At 45.8% G+C, this 22,170-nt stretch overlaps 1 protein-coding gene across 2 annotated transcripts in view; it reads right to left on the minus strand.

The window, feature by feature from the left end:
* Positions 1-22,170, minus strand: part of Tbc1d2b (TBC1 domain family member 2B) — a 76,093-nt gene that overhangs the window by 8,218 nt on the left and 45,705 nt on the right. For both annotated transcript variants that reach the window (XM_055629676.1, XM_055629675.1), the window contains exons 4-11: positions 21,533-21,696; positions 19,969-20,204; positions 18,637-19,020; positions 13,441-13,551; positions 12,305-12,498; positions 9,457-9,951; positions 6,344-6,461; positions 1,243-1,428 (exon numbers count right to left, since the gene is read on the minus strand). In XM_055629676.1, coding sequence (XP_055485651.1) covers positions 1,243-1,428; positions 6,344-6,461; positions 9,457-9,951; positions 12,305-12,498; positions 13,441-13,551; positions 18,637-19,020; positions 19,969-20,204; positions 21,533-21,696 — 1,888 coding nt within the window. The remainder of the gene's footprint in view (positions 1-1,242; positions 1,429-6,343; positions 6,462-9,456; positions 9,952-12,304; positions 12,499-13,440; positions 13,552-18,636; positions 19,021-19,968; positions 20,205-21,532; positions 21,697-22,170) is intronic.

The following is a 22,170-nucleotide window of genomic DNA, read 5'->3' on the forward strand; positions in this document are numbered from 1 at the left end:
GGAATGAACTCCTGGTGATGTTACAAGTCCAGACAGCTTTGGAACAAATTGCTTTTCCACATCTAAGAACCCTGAATGGCCTGTGTCAGCCTACACTGCATCATCCTTACAAAGTGTTATTTAGAGGGCCAAATTGTTCATGGCTCTCTTCAGATATTCACCTATGGCCCAATACGAACAGTGTTGATGATCTTAGTTAAAAGTTCTTTGTATTAAGGACAAATCAGACTATAAACGTGGTGATGCCCTGTGCTGGATACTGAGTCTGCTATGAGATAAAAGATAAACTCAACTGCTGTGGAAGTGTAAACTCATATGGCTCTTTTGAGGGGCGATCTGGTGTTACCCCAATGCTTCCAACGGACCAACCTTTGATCCTGCAATTCTATGCTAAATCTATAATGCCCTTGCGTACATGCAGAAAGATGAAAGTTGCAGGAGAGCTAGGTGCAGCTTGTTCTGAAGCAGCAAGAGATTGGAAACAACCAAAGTGGCCACCAACAGCGGCTGCTATGTGCAAACAAACACCAGCAAGTTACAACATGGGTCCTGTGAGTGCTGATGCACTAGTTCCAAGATGCAGTAAGTTAAAACACTTACTATAGTTTAGATACACTTAGGAAACATGGAAGACAATGTATGAGTCGTGGAGAAAACAGCAGGGTGTCAGGAGTAGAAAGACCGCTTTCCTACTATATATATCCTTAGTTATGCTTTGTTTTTATTTTTACTTATTTAAAATTATTTATTTGGTGTGTTTATGTGTGTGGGCATAGGCATAGGTTGGTCAGAGAAAAACTTGCTGAAGTTGGTTCTCTCCAGCCAACCTGTAATTCCAGGGATTAAACTCAGGCTTATGTGAGGCTTGTTGTACTGTCTTGCCAGCAATTTTTAAAAAAAATTATTTTTGGTGTGCTGTAGTGTGATGCGTGGGGGCAGGAGAAGGGTAGAGACTGAACCCAGAGGCCTCACACGAGCTGGACCACCAAGCTATGAGCATTTTCCAAGCTTATTCTGTGACAGGCTCTCCCTATGAGCTACCATGCCTAGCTTCACACTTTCTCATCATGGGTGAGCAAGTAACTGCTGTTTCCCAAGGCCTACAGGAGCACCTCACGCTGAGGTAAATTTGGTGCTGTGGAAACCTCACAAGTTCCAGGTGAACCAGGCACTCTGCCATTACTGACATGCTCTGGCATAGTCTGTCAAGCATGTGTACCTGTCTGGAAAGAGTACACTCACCTTTGGTCCCTCATAAAGGAAAGAGTCCCATATTTTAAAAAGGATGTCACTGACAACGCTGTCCACAAATACCACCAGAAACCAGTTGAACGTGATGAGGGTATAGTCCACTTTATACTGTTCAAAATGGGTGTGCAGTCGAGGCAGCTTCTCACTCATGAGGTCTCTGAACACCCGCTGGTCCACCTGAAGAGGGAACAAAGGGGAGAGAGGTTTGGGTCTGCCAGGGCACTAAGCAAGCAAACCAGAACAGTTGCTTCACCTGAGAACAGAGGGTGGAGCCCATGGGGACAGGCAGCAATGCAGCTGTTTTTCAGATGTCCTTGTGGGGCACACCATGGAGCCAGGCTGCTCTGTGGCCCAGGAGTCACTGACCTGACTTGCTGCAGGGCCACTGCATGTCACCCTCCCTAGAGCCTGCAGGTTGGTGTCAGCTTGCCAATACTCCATGAATACAAGCAGTCTTAGGTGCAGGAGGAAAGATGAGTCATTGGAAAAAAATATAACAGTATTACACACCTATGCAGCAAGCAGGCTTAACAGGCAGGGTGGGTAGAAAAAACACTAGAGTCAGAGGTGCCCAGGAAGATCGAAGCTCCAGTGTATTAGCTGGGTCCACCCATGTACAAAGGATGTTCTAAACAGCTCTGTCCTCTTCTGGAGGACAGTTAGAGATAGCTGACTTATCCACTGTGCTTTCCTGGGCATTAAAAGAGACATGTAAACTACTGCAAAACAGATAAGCCACGGTGGCTACAAACAAGCCACAGGTGGCTATAGGATGTGTTAGGTCAGGTAATCACTCAGTGCGGGGGTCTGAAGGCTGAATAAGGTTCAAGGATGACCTACACAATGGAAGAGATGTGTAGGGCACCTACCTACATAGGTGGATCAGCGCAATTGTGGGCAGGGAACAGACTTCTAGGAAGAGGGCTGAGAGGCCTCATCAAGGGCTTTCCCTGCTTTGTATGTGACCCACACCAAAACATCTAACTTTAAGTGTGTGTGTGCGTATGTAAAACAGGAAAAAGCTCAGATCTCACAGTGGGTCTCAGGTGCATAGTCTAATCAATTTTATTTGACACATGAAAAGATTAACACCAATCTTGGAAGCCAGTTTTTCCACTGCCAGTCTGCAAATCACAGAGAAGAAGCATTTTAAGGCTTCTAGTAGGATGCCCAACAGTGAACGGTGAGACCTGTTCTCTAGGTCCCTCCATCCTTCCAGCTGCAACAGGAAGGCCAGACTAGATGGCTGAGGGCCCTTGGCCAAACTGATGAGAATGGAGGAGGGTGTGTGGAACTCAAAACTATTTGATGGTAACAGCCAAAGGTAATTCCCCTTTGTGTGAGAACAGGTAAGAAAAGGTCTTCACAGCACCTCACTTCTGAGCCTGGAATGGAGAGGGCAAAGACGTTGGCATCTGAGACCAGAACACAGGAGTAGACTGGGAGATGAGAACCAGTGGGTGACCCAGGGTACCTTTAGGGTGAGAAGTACAACTGCACAAAGGGGGTGGAGAGGAACAGGCTGCAACGGCACAAAGCCAGGCCCTGGAGGGGGAAGGCTCTGGTCTACTCATGCTGAGACCACAGGGAAGGACACCCTCTCTAGAGCGGTGGACTGGGAAATCAACTGGATGGCCACTGTGGAGAACAACATGGCAGCACCTAGGCACTGAAGATGCTCATGGAGTCTGCCTGGAAGGACACCCTGGACTAATCTGCAAAGCTGTCAACTGTAACCCTGTGCTGGTTAGTTTTATGTCAACGTGACACTAGCTAATGGCATCTGTGAGAAAGAAACCTTGATCTTGTGGAAAAAAAAATGCTTCCATAAGATCGGGCAAGGCTGTAGAGCAGTGGTTTGCAACCTTCCTAATGCTGTGACTTTTTAATACAGTTCCTCATGTTATGGTGACCCCCTCAACCACAAAATTATTTTTATTGCTACTTCAAAACTGTAATTTTGCTAGTTATGAATTGTAATGTGAACATCTGTGTTTTCTGATGGTCTTGGGCAAAGCCTGTGGAAAAAAAATCATTTGACTCACAGATTGAGAACCACTTCTGTAGCACATTTTCTTAATTAGTGATTGAAGAGGAAGGGCCCAGCCCATTGTGGGTGGTGCCATTCCTGGGCTGGTGGTCTTGGGTTTAATAGTAAAGCAGGGTGAACAAGCCTTGAAGGGTAAGCCAGTAACTGGCACTATTCCATGGTCTCTGCATCCACTCCTGCCTCCAGGTTCCTGCCCTGCTTGAGTTCCTGTCCCGCCTTCCTTTGATGATGATGATATAGAAGTGTTAGCCAAATAAACCCTTTCCTCCTCAGGCTGCTCTGGTCATGGTGTTTCATCACAGCAATAGAAACTATCACTAAGACAATCCCAGTCGGTTAGAATAGGTGTGAACATTACTGGGATTCCTGGAATACCAACATAGCCACAGTCTAATCAGATGTTAACACTTTAAAATATTACTCTAAAGGACTGTCCAAAACTTTAAAAATGGCAACAATTTATTGGGATTTTTTTTTTTTTGTTTTTGTTTTTTAAAATAACTTCTATTTGAACTTTAACTTTTAAAAGGCAGAGCTAAAATCTAGCAGGCATAATGGTGAACACCTATACCCCTTGCACTTGGGAGGCTGAGGCAGGAAGATATGGAGTTCCAGACCAGCTACACAGCAATACCCTTCCTCAGAAATAAAAAGACAAATGAGTAAATACATAACTAAAAATAGTGCTTTTTATAAACTAAGGCTATACATTATAAATGTACCCTAGGTTGCATGAAGAACAACAAAATATAGGGATTCGGGGATTAAAAAGGCACATTTGCTTTCTGACAAGAGACATAATCAAAGATATAAACTACTGAAATGAATGTAATTTTCTTAATACTTTAAAAACAAAAGTGCTCATAAGAGGCTCTAGAGCCCGTCTCACCTCTCACCCATGTCTACCTGACCCTGTCAAACTCAAGTTAGATGTAAAATCCTGAAAACTATTCCAAAAGCTGTCAAACCTCCCATGGTGCCCAAAAGTTGCCTAAGAAGTCAAGCTGGACCTGGTGCCCATTCACCAGGGAGCACTGCTCCCTTACCCCCAGGAGCGCCATCCCTGACAGCCAGACCATAAACTTCATGCTCATTACTTCACCCTTCAGCACTCAAACAATGACATATTTGCCCACACTTCAAGTCCCTGGTGAGGCGAACCAGGTGTTGCATTGAAGAAGCTAGAAAGTAACAAGAGACATGGACATCTGAGCGTGAGGCCAAGTGATGACACAGGATTTATTCTGTGTCAGAATAAATCTGGATGGGGGTCAGCTGAAGACATCTGGAAGCACAGAATATCCATCTGGCTTTGCGGCCAAAGAAAATCTGTGTACACATCTCTTCTCCCAATGAGGTGGCAGACGGTGCCTCACTTGAGGCTGTCCCGGGGTTGGCACAGGGCTGGGCATGGAGCAGGCTGCCAGGGAATGCTTGCTTAGGCCTCTGTTTTACTCCTCCTCCTCTAAGCACTGGAGGACATGGGATAAGTGTGTCATTCATTGGTGTCTGCAATGCCTGGTGAGGACCTGGCACACAACATGCACTTCCAGGATGGCAAGATGGGAATCCTGGCCAGCAGTGGTGGGGTCACAGCAGCGGCAGGGAGCAGGCTTGGGACTCCAGGTTCTGGCAAGGCCAGCGCAGGGACTGATGGCACACTTATTTTAGTTAGGAGCAGCCTAACACATACTACTCAGAGGTAATGTAGATAAATGAATGTGTTACAGACACCTGAGAGAAGAAATCAGCACCGATATTTGGGTAAAAAAGCACCTGATGACAACCCCACTCAGACTGTCCAGAAACAGCAATCTTCAGTTTTTCGTTTCCAAAACACTGAGTCACCGAAGCTTTACACTTGAGCCTGGAGTTCTGCTTTCAGTGCTGTGAATACACAAAGCACTAGCCACTGAGTTTTAAAATCCCACTGACTGAGAGCACTGCCTTGTTCCCTCATTGTCCATGTCCTAGTTTGTAAACTCATGTGTTGACAGGGAGCCGGCTCCCGGGTAATTAGCAAATGAAGAGACTGCAAGGAGACCAGGGAAGCTTCTCTCCTGTCAGTGGACATCCGTGCAGCTGGGATAGGAACCCAAATTTGGCAGCTCAGCTTCTCATCACCTTCCAGTGACATTGTGGAAACAGAGGTACAAGCTTAGGCATGGGGACATAAGGGCTGAGTCCAATCCCCTGTTCAGCCCCATGGCAATTGTACCTTTTTAAAAAAATAATCATCTTGTGGGTGTTTGTATATGTACCATGTTGTGGAGATAAAAATGTGCAGGAGTCACTTCTCTCCTTCTACTATGTGGGTTCTAGAGATTAAGCTTAGGTTATCAAGCTTGGTGTAAGTGACTTCGCCTGGTGAGCCATCTTGCTGGCAAGGCAGCCAGGGATCAGAGAAAACAGCCAGGACAGAGGAGAAAGCAGGGAGCCCCAGTTCCCAGGGAGGTGCCCAAGGCAAGACCAGTAGAGACAGATGATCTGGCCTCTTCCAGCCCATGCCACCTTACTCTGGCCCTTGATGTCAAGATCCAGGTGTGAAATGGAACACATACCACTCAGATACTCTGATGTGGAATGTGACTGCCAATCCCACTGCTGCTCTTAGGACTCACCACTATTTGAACCCAGAAACTGAAGAAAAGCAGGGTAGGGCACCAAGGAAGCTGCTCCTGTCGTACCTCTAACAGCCAAGACTCTCCCTTTTGATTCTTGTATCTTCTCTAGGCTGGAGGCCCGCCCAGCCCCCTCAGTAGCCTTTTGACCCCTACAGGCTTATCTCCGGCATGGCACCTGCACCCTGGAAGACCTGACCTAACCTAACAGGCTCCCCTAGCATCTTTGCTCTCTGGTAGACTGCCGGGAGGGCTGTTTCTCTGGTACCCAGTGAGCTGAGGGAGCGGACACAGTCCTCTCACAGACAGCAGTCACTGCAGGCACGCACACAAGTCCTCCCACCCCCTAGCGTTAACTCAGGGCTCATGACTACTGGAACTCCGTAAGTCAGTGAGCAAGACATAGTATCTTAAAGAGTACCTGGGATCCTAATAAAGTCTTTGTATAATAGTCTCGAGGCATGAAGACTTCCACGATGGTCACAAGACACCAGAAAGCATCTTCTTGTTCCAGGTAAAGGAGGGCCACTGCCACCAACCTATGGGCAGACAGGGATATGGTCAGTGCAGGCTTCTGTTCCTGCCTTCGCCAAGATGTCTGCTGAAGCCATTTTCTCTAACGGCCAGTGCAATTTCTACTTCTCTAATGAAGAAAGACAAAGATTTCTGGGCAAGAGATGAGTCCTCTAAAACTTGAGGAGAAAAGACACATTCCTCTGATCCTGTCATTTGGTTTTTGTTCAAAGTTGAAATTATTTCCCAATGAAACCACCTCCCTGTGATCCACTGGCATTGTTTAAAAGAAATGTTTCATTTTAATATTTTGTGAATGCAGCTAATTCTTAGGCCTAACTGCTTATCCTTTTATGTCTAAAAATAATATGACTGTAAGAGAGCATAAGGAGTTTACGAATTTGATTTCACCCACTCCCTAGCTGCCTCACTGGAGGGAGGAAATGGGATTGCACGGGATCCCACAGGCCCCGTTGGAGCTACATGAGGTGTACACATGGGGCAGGAGAGGAGCTCATACATAACAACTGCTGTGTTGTTCAGAGCGGAAACTGAGCTCCAGCCGTTTGCACACTGTCATAATCAAGAGGTTGCTGGTGAAATATGACTAAGCCCAGTTTTGTGGTAGGCTAGAGGATGGGGAAACCACAGATTGAGGCTCACACCTGGGCAAGTTGGCAAGACCCTGTCTCAAAGTTTAAAATAGAGGTGTGAAGAGAGGAAAGTGGGGATACAGCTTAGTGCATAGCACTTTCCTAGTGTGCTTCAAGCCTGGGGTCCACTCCCCAGCATCTCAAAACAAGAGCAACATGTGTGAGGTCCTAAGGTCCATCTTCAGAAAGGGCACAGAGATGAGGAAAAAAGTGCCTCTCCACCTAGCTGAAATCCAAGAGCTTCTGCCCTAAATAAAGCTTATTGTGTTACTCATAGGGAGAAAAGGCCCTTGCTCAGACTTTGCTTTCTTCTTTTTCTTTGATAAAATTGAAAGAAATCAGCCAATATCAAATTGAAAAACAGGACATGCCTAGGTGGCAAGAGGATTACTCTAGCTTTCCTCAAAGGAATAGAGGTAGGGAGGCGAAAACGGGAAGACAGTTATGTAAAGTTCCTGACAGCACAAAAGAACAGATAACCAAAGGCACAGACAGCCCTGGAGGATGCCACAGAGGGGGTGAGGAGTCCAAATCAGAGACTGTCAGGACATTTAAGCTGAGGCCGACCACAGTAAGCACAAATCCAGAACGAGCTAGCATTCTCATACTGAAGAACTGAGTACTGAGAAGGCAGGGACACGTGCCAACTTTTCTGAGGAAAAAATCCACCTCCATCCCAACCATTCAGAGGCTTTAACAGGACAAGAGTGGAGGCGAGTCAGGGCTCTCTGTACCCAGAGGATCACAGGTTCCAGGGGAGCACCCAGAATGTCTTCACCACGGTGCCCTTGGGGGATTTTAGCTTCTAGTAAGTTTCAGAGTTGGTACAGTGTGAGCTGTGGCTTTAACTAAAACCAAGACTGCTTCAGGCGGCTTTTGTTCTTTAAACAGACACTGTGAGAAAAGCCGAAGTCCTCTTCAACCTCCAGAAAGAACTACCCTGTCCTTCCTGATGGAGGAGTCATGGCTTCTTGGTAGCCAGTGGGCTTCATCTGGGTTTTAAGTAAGTGGCAGCTGAGCTTTCAATCTTCCCTCCCATAGTGCTCCACTGAAGTGGAGACAGTCACTGGGGGTCAGGAACAAAAAGCCTCTGAGCAGCCAGACTACACTTCAGCACTCAAAACTCAAGCACATGAGCTCTGTTTATGGGAGAGCTGCTCAAACACACACAGAGACCTACGTAGTTTTTTTTTTTTAAGCCCCCTCCCCCTTTGAGGAAGGGTCTCACTGGCCCTGACTGGCCTACAACTGACTATATAGACCAGGCTAGCCCTGAACTCACAGAGATCCACTTACTTCTGCCTCCCAAGTGCTGGGATTAAAGGTGTATGTCACCATGCTCAGTATTTTATCTTTGTGGCAGGGCTTGGTTACCTACTACCCCTACCTGGAAAGGAATCCAAATTCGGCAACGGCAGTGACAGCAGAGAGATGAAGTGTAGGAAGACAAGACTCATGGTAAGAAGCTGGTCCTGGCACACACTGTGTGGTGCTGAGAGGAGTTGGTTGGGTACCCAGCTGTGGTACCCTGAAAGCCTTGTCCTAGCCCAGCACACAGCTCAGAAGGACAAGCCTAGAGCACTAACAAAAGGTGAGAGGGCCTAAGCTTTTTATGCTTACGGAAGCAAGGAAGACTTTCAAGACCTGTAAGACAGTCTACTCAATGGCTACAAAATTAAATAGACATGAATGTGAGAGATTTATGTGGAGGAGGGGGTTAGACAGGGATGATAGAGGGTTGGGAGAGCCCTAGGGATTACAGTGGTCAGGGTGCACTGCATGCACGTGTGAAATTGTTAAGAAAAAATTACACACACACACACACACACACACACACACACACACACACACACACACACACATAAAGGCAAGCAAGTTTAGGTTCTTCAAGGGCTGAGTTTTAATCAGAGGGGAAAAAAACCCATTCAGGATCCTGTATAAACACTTGATACAAACGTTTACTCCATCAATGGTCAACCAGTGCAATCAGATTTTTATGAATAAAACCCAAATGTGAAGTCAAGAGCTAAGGAGAGAATGAGACTCCCAGATGCTCCATATGGGCTGACTTCTGTGCTTACTGACTTCTGGTGCTGGGGACTAGACCAGGGTTTCACTTGTGCCAAGAACACACTACCAGTGAGCCACACCCTCTGCCTGCCTCTGTACTCCTTATGCTTTCTGAAGCACAACCTGCCCGAGTTATTGTAGAACTGGGGGTACTGCAGTATAAGAACTTTCTTGCTGCTATCTCTCCTCTTCCCAAGAATAGGCTTTTCTTAGTCAGCAAGGAGGAGAGGGAGCTGCCAGGTAGTGCCTGGTGCCTGGAGGTTTCCTAAAGTACAGACGGGCATAGTCTGATACCCACCTGTTTAGGCCTTGGCAGTAGCCAATATCTGGATTCCTCCAGGAGAAGGCGAGGAGGACACTGCGCAGCTTCTGTATGCCCTCTGATGTGGGGCTGGAGTAATGTTTGTTGTTGGGCAGAGTCCGCAGCAGGTCCAGCTCAATCTGCTTGGAGGCTGGGTTCTGTTTCTCTAGAGCCTTCTGGAGCAAGGTCTGGAAGTAGCCGGGCTCCATGCTGTCCTTGAACTTCCTAGTGTGACGGTCAACACACCACTTCCACACCTTGGAGCGGTACTCATGAGGAATGCCTGCTCGGATCAGGTTTTTCAGCTCGGGAGAGCATACCATCTCCCTGTTCATTGTGCTCGCAAAATAGTTTTCCCACTTGACCCCAGTGGAAACTTCCTGGTTTTCTGTGAGATACAGAGTCTTCAGGTCTAATGCTCGGACCTTGGCGACCAACTTCTCTTCCTCATCATCATCAGGGACAGTCCTAAACCCGTAGATATCAAACTCACTGTGGATAAATAACAAGAGGGATAGAAGCAATGGCATGGTCTTGGCAAAGGGTGCAGTGAAACAGGAGACATTTCAGACCATCAAGCACATAGCAAGCTTCTTGATGAACAGGACCAGGACAACTGGCCATCTACATGGAAAAAGGTCAAATGAGATCGATTCCCAATACTGTGCAGGGATCACTTTCAGATGACACTATCACCAAACAAAACTGACCTAAGCTGAGTACCACAGTGTACTCCGCTGATCCCAGTGTTCAGGAGACTGAAGAAGGAAGACTGTAAATTCTAGGCAAGTCTGGCTGTAGCTAGAAAGACACTGCTTCAGAATAAAAGAAACAAAGAAAAAGAAAAAAGATTCATCTATGTGGCTCTGTCAATGTATATGTCCGTGTCTTTATATATCACACTTAGAGATGAAACAACTTCATGCTTCAAAAGGTATTATTTTAATATCTTACTATGTTTACCAGCCTAGGCATTAGAGGATCAAGTGATCCTTCTGCCTCATCCTTCCACGTACTTGGGATTATGGTGTATACCACTATGTCTAGAAGCCATCGCTTTAAGGAAGAGGATATTCATAAGACATTGGGTATGAACATCAATCAAAGCTTTGGTGGATAAGATATGGGCCCGTAGATTTCAACATCCTACCCCTGAAATCTGTGACTGTATACAAAGAGTAGACAGTGGAAGATGGTTATTAAGGTTACAGAATTAAGACAAAGACATTGTCAGGTTACCAAAGGACCTGATATCCACATGAGCCCTTCAAAGGGGAAAAGGGAAGTCTGAAGAACAGATCAGAGGAAAATGACAATAGAAGAGGAAGGAGAGACAAAACATAAGAGAGAGCTGTGTGTGCTGCTGACACCTATGTATGACCTCATGTGGCCTTCTGACCTATGAACTCTATGACAGCAAACTTGCTGCTAAGTCGATGATTCATCACAGCAGCATCAGAATCTAGTAGAGAGCATTTGGCACAGTGAACGTGTAAACCCCTCAGGAACATTGGAAATCAAAACTACTAGAGTTGAAGATAAGCACTTCTTCCACATCAGGAATCTTGTTTCTCTCCTACGTCCTGGAGAAACTCTAGTCTGGGTACACAGAACATATATCATGGTGTTTGTAACTAAGAAAACTGGTAAGGTCCTAAGTGCCCTTCATGAGGGGAAGCAACAACGCCACTGTGCAATAATGTCATCTAATGGAGTTCTGCAAAGCAGCACAAAATGCACAGAGCTTCCTAAATGCACATGGGAAGAATGTAACACTTTAGGAGAGCTTCCAGAGGTCACCAGTGACTATGAGGAAAGCAACCATATATGGTGTGGAGGCAGCACTCTTGACCTTGAGACTCTGGCTGCCTTGGCTGGGGTCTCATTCATGTCCCATTGGGTGTGTAACCCAGAATATTCTTGCTACACTACCTCCAAACTGAGCTGCCTCACTTACAAAGTGAGGGCAAAATGCCATCTGCAATGAGTGTTAAAACAATTCTGTACATGAACTTCTTAGCAGTCCCCATACCCAGCACACCTTGGAATAAGTGTCCTGTAACAACGCTGTTGGTTATATTCTCAAAGTACATTTCTGTCATTTGTCAAGCACTGTTCCTGCTGGTAGGGTCTGTCAGCTTGGGGAGGGACCCAAGCCAGACAAAGGGTTTTGTCTGAGGCTGGAGGAAAGACAGGGAGGAGACTGCAAAGAGCAAGGCCAGAGACTCACTGTATGTGAGTGACAGGGACAGCAGAGGAGGTTATGCCAGGTGATCCTGCAGATTTCTCATAGCCCTGACACTGTGAGACTTGTCAGAAAATAATTTCATGAGCTTTTAATCCAAGATCCATTTTAGGTTCTATGACAACCCACCCCCCAAGATGCAGTATTTCACATATGTGTGTCCAAGTACATCTTGGACATGGGTTCATGGTTTGTCTCAGATTGAGTGGTGTAGGGCCACTCAATCAGGTCATAGAAACTGTCTTCCTATACAAGGAAAGCCAGCTTCCCTCCATGGCCACTTTGCTGGCAGTTCCCTTGATGGGATGCACCAGTGTGAAAAAATGGCTCCTGCTCCTTGGAAAACTGGCCCCTGCAGAAGGAGGAATGTGTTGAAGATGAGGCTACTTTGTCACAGTCTTGGAATGAAGAGGCCCTGACTGATTCCAGCCCCACCACTTGATTTCTGAGGGAGAATGATGCTTTCTGCTTTTTTGGCCTGACAGCACTTGTCAGGGCATCTAATAGGACACACAGTATTAGTACCCTGTGAGTCTCTCTGGCCTTGGAAAAGAAACCTTGGAAATGGGTGGCCTGCACCAACAGACTCAGCACATTTACCTGACCAGATGAGGCTTAACGAATGCCTGCTCCGGCTGTTCTTGGCTCTCAACCTGCAGAGCATCCTCCAACAACTGGGCTATGACATCTCTGGCAGGCCCCTGCTCTTCTGAGCAAACTGGTGTCTTCATTTCTTGAAGCAGTATCAAGTATTTACTTTCTATCTGGCAGAGCTTGGCTTCCAGGCTAGAGTACTGCAAAGAATGTAAGGTGTTATCTCCGTCCAGAGACAAGCACAGGAAAAACAAGCCATAGGAACTGTAGGCAACCAATGAGGCCAGACCGGCATGCCCAAAGATTGGGAAGTGAGCCTGCCGTAAACAAAAGGTTAATTCATGCCGCAGACCCTTTCAGGGTTAAAACAGGCTGCTCTGGTTTCCTTCTTTTTGCTAAGAAGCGGTGATAGGCAAAGGTACCACCCTTCAGCATGGTTAGGGTGAGCAACAGAAACTGGGTCATGAGCCGATTACCGAGGTCAGGCCTAATCCTACCTAGTTACGTGGTTCATGAATGCTCCCCCTACTCCAGCCCCTAGCACTGTGACACCTGTGCACACCAACTCTGTTAGCACATTTTGTCCAGGCAGGACTAGTTCCCATCTGCTATACCTGATCAGAAAACTCATCTTTACCTTGGCAAACATGCAGGAATGAGGCTTATAACTGTGCTTGGAAGGCTGCTCAAAAATAGTATATACAAACAGCAGCTGTAGACAGGCGCCAGGCGCTGCTACTCAGTAGCATACAGTTGGAATACTTGTAGCCCCTTATAGTTTCCAAAGCCCTCTGTAGCCACAATCATGACTCTCAAACCAACCCTGCTGGATCTAAGGAAATGATAATGTTCTTTCATGTGAAACTAAATCTCAATGGTGTAGATGGAAATCTATATAATTTTAATTTAGGGGACCCTATCTCTGAAAACATTAAAAAATGTGTGAAGAAGGCCACAGGTGAGAGTATTTCTTTGTCATTAACAAAGAAACAAAGAAAATGTGCCCCCCACGCTTCACATGTATTTTGATACTGGTAGCCACATTATTCCCGTCACGGTAGTTGGGTAGGTTTTAAAGCATATCCACTTAAATGTGGTTTCCACCCTCCCATCCACAGTAAAACACATCCATCTTGACTTACCTTCGCCATCAGATCTCTCTCTCTCCTTTCTGCATTTCTTCGTAGAGCTGAGAGTTCCAAAATTTCCTTGTTTAGAAATTTATTTTGGGTTTTGTACCCTTGCAGACTATCCTGTTGGGAAAAATAAAAATTTTTTTAAATCAATTCATGTGGGTTGCATTTTGGCTAATTATCCTATGGAATTAGCATTTTTGAGTCCTGCTAAGTTGAGAGCAAGTTCTAAAAAAATTTGAAGATGTTAGTAGGAGCTTTCTGATGAATCATTTTGGCCATCTGTGGCAATGGGAACTGCTGCTGTAATGAAGGAGGTGGGAAAAACATTTACTTAGCAGTGGTGACTTTTCTCAAGTGATTGCAGAAGTAAAAAGAATATATTTTCTTTTTTTCAAGACAGGGTTTCTCTGTGCAGCCTTGGCTGTCCTAAACTTGGTTTGTAGACCAGATCCCGAACTCACAGAGATCCGCCTGCCTATGTCTCCCTGAGTGCTAGGATTACAGGTGTGAGCCACCAAGCCCAGTAAGAATGTATTTTCTAAATCCATTCATACTGATTAAGTTGTGATGAGAAAAAAACAGTAATTTAACATTCTCTTAAACCAGAGAAATTGAACATATTCTTTGTAGGTCCTCATTTTTACTTATGCAGCTTCTATTTTTTATAAGAATTTTTAAAATTTTAATTTAATTTTATTTTTAATTACACTTTATTTACTTTGTATCCCCCCTCTAGTTCCCTCTCTCCTCCCCTCCCAATCCCTTTCTTCCTCCCCCTTCTCCACGAATGCCCCTCCCCAAGTCCACTGGTAGGGGAGGGTTTCTTTTTCTTCCTTCTGATCCTAGTCTGTTAGGTCTCATCAGGAGTGGCTGCATTGTCTTCCTCTGTGGCCTGGTAAGACTGCTACCTGCTCAGGGGGAGGCGATCAGAGAGCAGGCCAATCAGTTCATGTCAGAAGCAGTTCCTGTTCCCATTACTATGGAACCCACTTGGACACTGAACTGCCATGGGCTACATCTGTGCAGGGGTTCTAGGTTATCTCCATGCATGGTACTTGGTTGGAGTATCAGCCTCAGGAAAGACCCCTGTGTTAAAATTTTTTGGTCCTGTTGCTCTCCTTGTGGAGCTCCTGTCCTCTCCAGATCTTACTATTTCCCACTTCTTTCATAAGATTCCCTGCACTCTGCCCAAAGTTTGGCCATAAGTCTCAACATTTGCTTTGATAGTCTACAGGGCAGATCCTTTCAGAGGCCCTCTGTGGGAGGTTCCTAATTTGTTTCCTGTTTTCTTCTTCTGATGTCCAAAAAAAGGCTACAAAAGTACACAAAATCTCTTAAGAATGATGCTCTTTGGAGAACACACTCTTCACTTTTGTATACTGCAAAGTTTCAAAATCGTGGAAAAGCTGAAGGAGAAGGACAACAGGACAAAGGGTCAGTGGTAAAGCATTTGCCTATGAGGCACAAGGCCCTGGTTCCAGTCCCCATCACCACCTCCCAAGTTACCAAGAACACAGTAGACCCTTCACTGGACTGGCCAACTGTTTACTTCTGTGACATTTATTTTCTATTTGGAGGATTTAACAAGTTGGAGACAATTTGTGTGTGTGTGTATGTGTGCGTGTGTTTGTGTGTATGAATACAGGGTCTCTCTATTATGTATCCCTGGCTGTCCTAAAACTCACTAAGTAGACCAGTCTGGCCTTGAACTCAAAGATCTGGCTTGCCTATGCCTCCTGGTGTTACAAATTTTGCTGTACTTGAAGTACTTGTGGCTGAGTAGGGAAGTGTTTTCATGTAAGGTATTTTGAAAACAAAGTTTGCAGACTCCTTTAAATCATCTTCATGATAATCCAAGGAAGCTTTTAAATAAAGATGAATTAGAACTATTTTTAAGGCTGTGGTTTGTAAATACTCATAAATTCCACCTTTGTAACCATGTCCTTGCTCTGGCCCTGGCCATTTCTAAATGTTTCTCCAGACACTCTTGCGATCTCCACCTTCCTTGAGGCTGAAGACTGTCCCTATAAGATGCAGAAGAGCTGGAAAGGTTTTCCTGATTTGCTGACACTCATGGTGCACATGCCATGGGTCATAAGCACTGTGGGCAAGGCACATAAGCTTCCTGGTCTCCCTTAGACCTCCTGAGTCCAAGGAGCCGTTCTTACCATTATTTCCCAGACACCCCAGGCTATGCATCCACTAAATGCTGTGCTGAAGCCAGCTTCTGAGTTCTGAGGCCTGGGTTGAGTATTTGAGCCTCCCCACCTCTGTACCCTATCCCTGGCACCTCACCAACTCAGCCTGGGCAATCCAAATTGTGAAAATGTCAGACCTAAAAGAAAGTTAAAGCAGTCTTTTCTGACCCCAAATCATGGCATCTTCTCCCCTCTTTTGGCATCTTAAAAATACTGTATTCCTTTTGAACAAACACATCATTATAAGGCAGGACAGTTAAGGAACGTTGGCTGGAGAGGAACTAAATATATTGAGCTGTGAGGGGAAGACAAGGAGACAGGGGCATGGTCCCCACTCGCTGTGTGAATTTGTCTTTAGTGTAAAATATGTGCTCCAGTCTAAGTAAATTCTGACCATTTACCATAAGTATACTTTCTTGGGAATGTTGCTATAACAATAACGTTTGGAAGTTAAGACTGCACAAGGTGCCAGGCCCAGATGTGGACTACTTCCTTCAACCCTCATAATACACTATGGTGGGGTAGGTATAGCACTATTTCACAGATAAGGCAGAAACTTGAGGTAACTGCCACAGTCAGAGCTTCCAGGGTAAGGCTGGCTGAGCTCTGTGTAAGCCACCTACCCTCTTCCATATCCTCTGCCTTCACAGTGCTCACAAAATCAGCTTTTCTACTTGTGGAGAGGAATGGATCTTGCAGCAGTAACTGGCCCAGGAAGAGCGACACCAAAAACTGTGCAGGCCTGACCTAGGCAGGCTGCCCCTGCTTACTAGGAAGGTACCAACCACCTGCCACTTATGAAGTATCCCTACTAAGCTTCACTGTGGAGACCTTGGAGCCATAGCTTTAAAACTGTTGAGAAATGTTGAGGAAAAAGATCCTCACCACTCATTCAAAATTAATCCAGCTACATAAGGAAACAGGAGTAGATGGCCTGCTTGGATGAGGTAAGTTAGCAGTCTCCAAAGGTTCAGGGATCATAGAGGCTACATAGCCCATTCTCACATTCTGGCTAGGCTCCCCATGGAAATGTGTGCCATACACTTCTCTCCTGCCAAGAGCAAAACCGACTGTCTGAAAAGCCCATGCTTCAAATGCTGACACTAAGCATATTACTACTTTGAAAATGCACAGTAAGGGACAGAACATTTAAGGATGAGCATATAAACAAAACTGATCTCTACAGGCAACACTAAGACTGCTTATAAAAAGAAGAGTAAGGAGGAGGGAGGGTGGGATCAGCAGGGGAGGAGGGAGGGGCTTATGGGGGGATACAAAGTGAATAAAGTGTAATTAATAAAAAAAAACCCACACATACAAAAAAAAAACAAACAAAAAGCAGCCAAGCATGATAGCTCACACCTGATAATTCCAGTACCCTGGATATAGAGACAAAAGGATTACCTTGAGTTTGAGGCCAACCTAGGCTACAGTGAGTTTAGGGTCAGCCTGAGCTACAACATGAAACCTTGTCTCAATATATAAATAAATAAAATAATTAAGGCTGTTTTATAGTAGATATAAATATGAAATAAGAGGTGTTTTGGTTTCTCATTAGTAAATCCTAGTGGGAGCTGTGGAGTGGGCTTAGCCAGTAAAGCGTATGTGGCCCTACGTTTGGATTTCCATCACGCATGTAATAAAAGCCTGTGTGATGGTCTATAACCCCTAGTGCAGGGAGTATGGAGATAGGAGCATCTCTGGGGCTTCCAGGCCAACTGGTAAGCTCTGGGCTCAGACTTTATCTAAAAAAATAAGGTTGGAGAGGTACAGAGGAGGAATATCAGTATCTAGCCCCACGTGCACGAGCACACCTGTGCACACATGCTTACAACCATACACATATCTAAACCAAACCAAACCATGCTGGCTTTGTGAATCCAAAGGGTGTTGTCACTAAAACAGACCACCCACACATTCCAACAATGCTGCCACCGTTTCAGTGCTCATAACTCTGAAGTCCCCAGCCTGCTGAGTACTCCCTCAGCTCATTGCTGGCAAATGACAGGCGCTGGAAGCCATGAAACACACACTCTGTAATGATGGCAACAGTAACACACCTGAACCCTTCAAGGATAAATTCCAGTTGGAACTCAAACACCTGAAACCAAATTATTTGCAAGAAGACAGTGGTTGTGTGGCAACATTGGGGCCAGTAGCTATAGACCTATTTGGGGTCTGCTAGAGTCAGGTGGGCTCTACCTAATGCCCATGTCCCAGGGGATGCCTGTGTAAGTGAAACTTCTCCAGTAGAGTCTCAGGAGCTGCTGGCAGCAAAGATGTGCTGGTCTCCTCAGCCTTACAGCAGCCCAACGGTTCAGCTCCCTGCTTGGGACCAGCAAGATTCTCAAGAGGCAGAAGAGGCAGGCTGTCCTTGCTTCCCACAGGGAGAGTGTGCCTCCTCCTTTATCTGCTGCTTGTCACCACAGTTCCCTTCTGTTCAGGAGTCAGCCTCCCACCCTTGGGTTATCTTAGAGTGGGGTAATGGGAAGACAGTTCTGTCCTTTCTTTGAAGGGCAGGACTCCTCATGTTGGGCACTGACCCTGACTGAGCTGGCTTCTTTTCCGGACTGCCTGGAGCTAGGTCCATTTTCCCAGCTGGCTCTACTCTGACTACTGGAACAATATTGGTACCCAGGCCTGTGGGAGGCTGTGCAAATTAAGTCTGTGTTTACATTTACGTACACAGAAGGGGAAACTGACAACTTCCATATGTTTCATGACATCATGAAATCTTGAGGGTGGGATAAATAAAAGGGGAAAGGTATTTCAGCTACCCCTAAGTAAGGAACAGAAAGAGGTGAAAGTATCCCAGCAACAGTGTCAATGAAATTCCTTAAAATGCTTGAAATTTGATTATAAAGTTTCTGTTTCTGTGCCCTACCCCCAGTGCTGCTTTCTTAACAGATTAGCTCATGAAAACAGGACCTCTAGGGATCAATGCTGATGGAGCTAACGGAGTTTGGATGTCTGTTCAAAACGCCAGCCCACACCCTGTCCTTACTTTTAGCCTGTCCAGCTCCAGCTGGTCCCTGCTGGTTGGGGTGGCCAAAGGAGAGGTGGGCCCCATGGTGGGTGAAGACACGTTGCCCTCACATTCACTGAGTTTGATGATGACTTCGTCCTTGGCCTGGATGGTCTCCATCAGCATCCCTAGCCGCTCATTGAGCTCGCCCACCTTGTTCTTCAGCGTCCTCACTTCCTGCTGGAGACTCTCCTTCTCCAGGCCAAACCTCTCCAGCTGGCTGCTGAGGCCCAGGATCTGCTCATCCTTTTGGTGGAGAAGTTCCAGCGTGTCCCTTGGGACGCCCTGGCTGATTTGGTGGCTTGTGAAATACTTGTCATATTGGGATGACCGGACTGTCTGCTGGAGTAGCCGAATGAGCTCCTAAGGGCCAAGATGATGAGGAGTTGAAGAGTAAGAAAGCCAGGGTAGGGAAAAGACAGAAACCATAACAGTGTTACATAAGGTATCATTGGAATTTCAGGAAATGCAGAAACTTCATTGGACACATTTTAATACTGAACTTCCTCCTGAAAGATTTCAAAAATAGAGAGGAAAAAACATTTGCTCTACAAATACAGACTGAAGAGAACAATAATAGGAAACGGGAAATAAAGGATGTGCATGCTGCAATTAGTAACGGTTTCTGGCACATGTTTATCAGTGCTAAGGGATCTGTGAAGTACTGTGTGACGGCACATGCCTCTAGTTCCAGTGCTGGGGCAAGAGGGTCAATTGTTCCAGGCCAGCCTAGGCTACATGGCAAGATGCTGTCTCAAAAACAAATAGTAAATGAAAGTGTGTTTGGGGGTGCTGTGTATGTGTGGGTAGTGAGAAAGATGACTCAGCAGTTCAGAGCACATACTGCTCTTGCAGAGGATCTGAGCCTGGTTCCCAGAACCCATGTTGGGAGGCTCACTGGATTTGACATCCTTTCCTGGCCTCCATGGGTACCTGCATTCACATACTTACATACATAATTAAAAATAAAAGAAAACAGGGTTGGGGGGAATCCAGGCTCTAAGATCCACTGACCTGTCCAGCAACTAGGTAGAAGAAAAATACTACCATCTGACAGGATATGGAAACTTCAGAGCTCCAGGCTGAGGAACTGGGCATGGCTGCAGAGAGCAGCACCCTGCGACCTTCTGCAAAGGACTTTTCCGTCTGTCCCCATGGTCTAGGGTCTTTGAATAAACCATGGGCATAGCTCATGGCACAGGATGGTGGCTCCTGCAGCATGAACTTCAGGGAAGGGCTCCTGGGGAGCAAGAGAAGACTCTGTGGTCTTTGGCCCACTGAAGGGACACACAGAAGTCAGGAGACAGTTACCTTCTGGCTGGACAGATCCTTCTTGAGTTGCTCCATCTCCTCCTGCTGGCTTTGAATTTGGAGCTGCATCTCAGAGACTGGCTTAGAGAGACACCCGCTGCCTGATGCTGTTCCCTCAATCAAGGGATCACTACTGCTGTGGCGATTTTTGTAAGACCCAATTATGTCTTTCAAGGGGCGCTTTCCTTTGTAAGGATTTCGTCCAAATTCAAAGGGGAATCCGGAACTAGAGACTCCTATATTAAAAGCAAAAATAAAAACAAGTTTTTTGAGCAAGTCAAACCTTCTGGTATTCTTACAAATCACCCTCTGGGAGTTGTGGACTTATCAATGCATGAAGAGAGCAGGGCAGCCAAAGGCCCCTTTGCTCCACCTCACTACGGAGAATATCCAATAGGTCTAAAACCAGCAGAGCATCCTTGCTGGCCCACTCTTTACAGATGACTTTATGAACACTGTAAAGACAACTGAGATGCACTAGGTAATCCTTGGCTTCTTACTTTTACTCATTTGTTTTTGGCTAAAAATAAAAACAAAATGAATGTTTTTTAAAAAGTATAAATACATTTTAAAAGTGTGACTTTACATATTAAAGGATCCAAATAAATGTTATGTATGAATGGCTTCAAATGTATACTCAAAAACACAAACAGCAGACATAAAAAGTCGAAATAAAGGTATCTACACTGTTGGAGGCACACAGTGGCCCCCTGGGGTCCGGCAGAGACTGGAAGGGGCCAACAGCATCTGGAATCTAAGTGGCACTGGATTACCTGGTGTGCCTGCTTCATAACTCACCAAGGCCCATGTTTCTGACTTGTTTGGATCTAGCATGTCTCCCAAAGGCCCATGTGTTAAAGCCTAAAATCGTTAGCTTGCCAGTTCTGGAGGTGATGAAACCTGGGAGCTTAATGTCAAGTCTTCCAGAGAGTGGTCTCCCAGCCCTTCTCTCTTTTGCTTCCTGGCCACATGTTCCCACAATGATGCATACCCATAGGCTCAAAGCAGTGAGTTCAGTTGGTCATAGACAAGTCCCTACAACTGTGAACCAAGATAAACCCTTTCTCTCCATAAGAGTTCATCTCAGATACTTGTTACAGTAATATGACTAATTTAACCAGTTCTCCAGAATCTATGATCCTATGTGTTCTTCTGAGTACCACCCAAATTTCTGTAAATAAAGATGGGGTGCATATGTGTGTAACACAGACTCTTGATACATAGCCCAGGGTGCAATCCTCCTGCTTCAGTATCCCAGGCCCTGGAACCACAGGTGTATTATGCCTGGCTTAGTTACCCACAAAGTTTCTTCAGGCAGCTTTTCTCTGATGCACAGAGGCATGACAGGTTCCATCTCCTGGAAACAGTTTGCAGCTGCCGGCCGGGCTAGAGGGACATTTATTCCTCGCAGCACTTTACAAACCTTTATGAGTTATTGCCACCCTCTCCCTATAATACAAAGCCCTACTTCCTGCCAGGAGCTCTGCCAGTCAAGTGTCTCCTGTGTCCCTGGAGGTGACAAATGGCAGCACGGAGAGCAACAGAGCACAGGTGCATTCGGTACCTTTGCTCCCCTCAGGCATCTGCTTCTTCCTCTCTTCCTGTACCAAGGACTCCTCCAGGTCTTTAGGAGGTGGGTCTAAAAGTTCCCACTCTTCATTGGTGTAAAACACAGTCCTGCGACTCTCACTGTGCGCTCTCCCAGGACGGAAAGATGACATTGAGTTTCTATTTAAAAACAAGAAAAGGCAAAACAAAGCACAGCTGTATATGATTGATTAAAAAAAATAAAGATTTGATAATATCAAATGTTGCTGAGAATATGGAAAATGAGGAAATATACATTCCTGCTATGAATACACACTTATACTAGTATCATGGAGAGCAACCCAACAATGCAGAATTAAATTGAAGAGTCTTTCTTTTTTAAATTCTTATTAATTACACTTTATTCACTTTGTATCCCCCCATAAACCCACCCCCTCCCCTCCTAACCCCACTTTCCCTCCCCCTTCTCCACGCATGTCCCTCCCCAAGTCTGCTGATAGGGGAGGTCCTCCTCTCCTTCCTTCTGATCCTAGTCTATCACATCTCATCAGGAGTGCCTGCATTGTCATCTTCTGTGGCCTGTTAAGGCTGCTACCCCCTCAGGGGGAGGTGATCAAAGAGCAGGCCAATCAGATTATGTCAGAGGCAGTCCTT

The sequence above is a fragment of the Psammomys obesus genome, unplaced genomic scaffold (assembly GCF_907164565.1).
Source record: "Psammomys obesus unplaced genomic scaffold, mPsaObe1.curated_primary_1811, whole genome shotgun sequence".
NCBI classification, from domain to species: domain Eukaryota; kingdom Metazoa; phylum Chordata; class Mammalia; order Rodentia; family Muridae; genus Psammomys; species Psammomys obesus.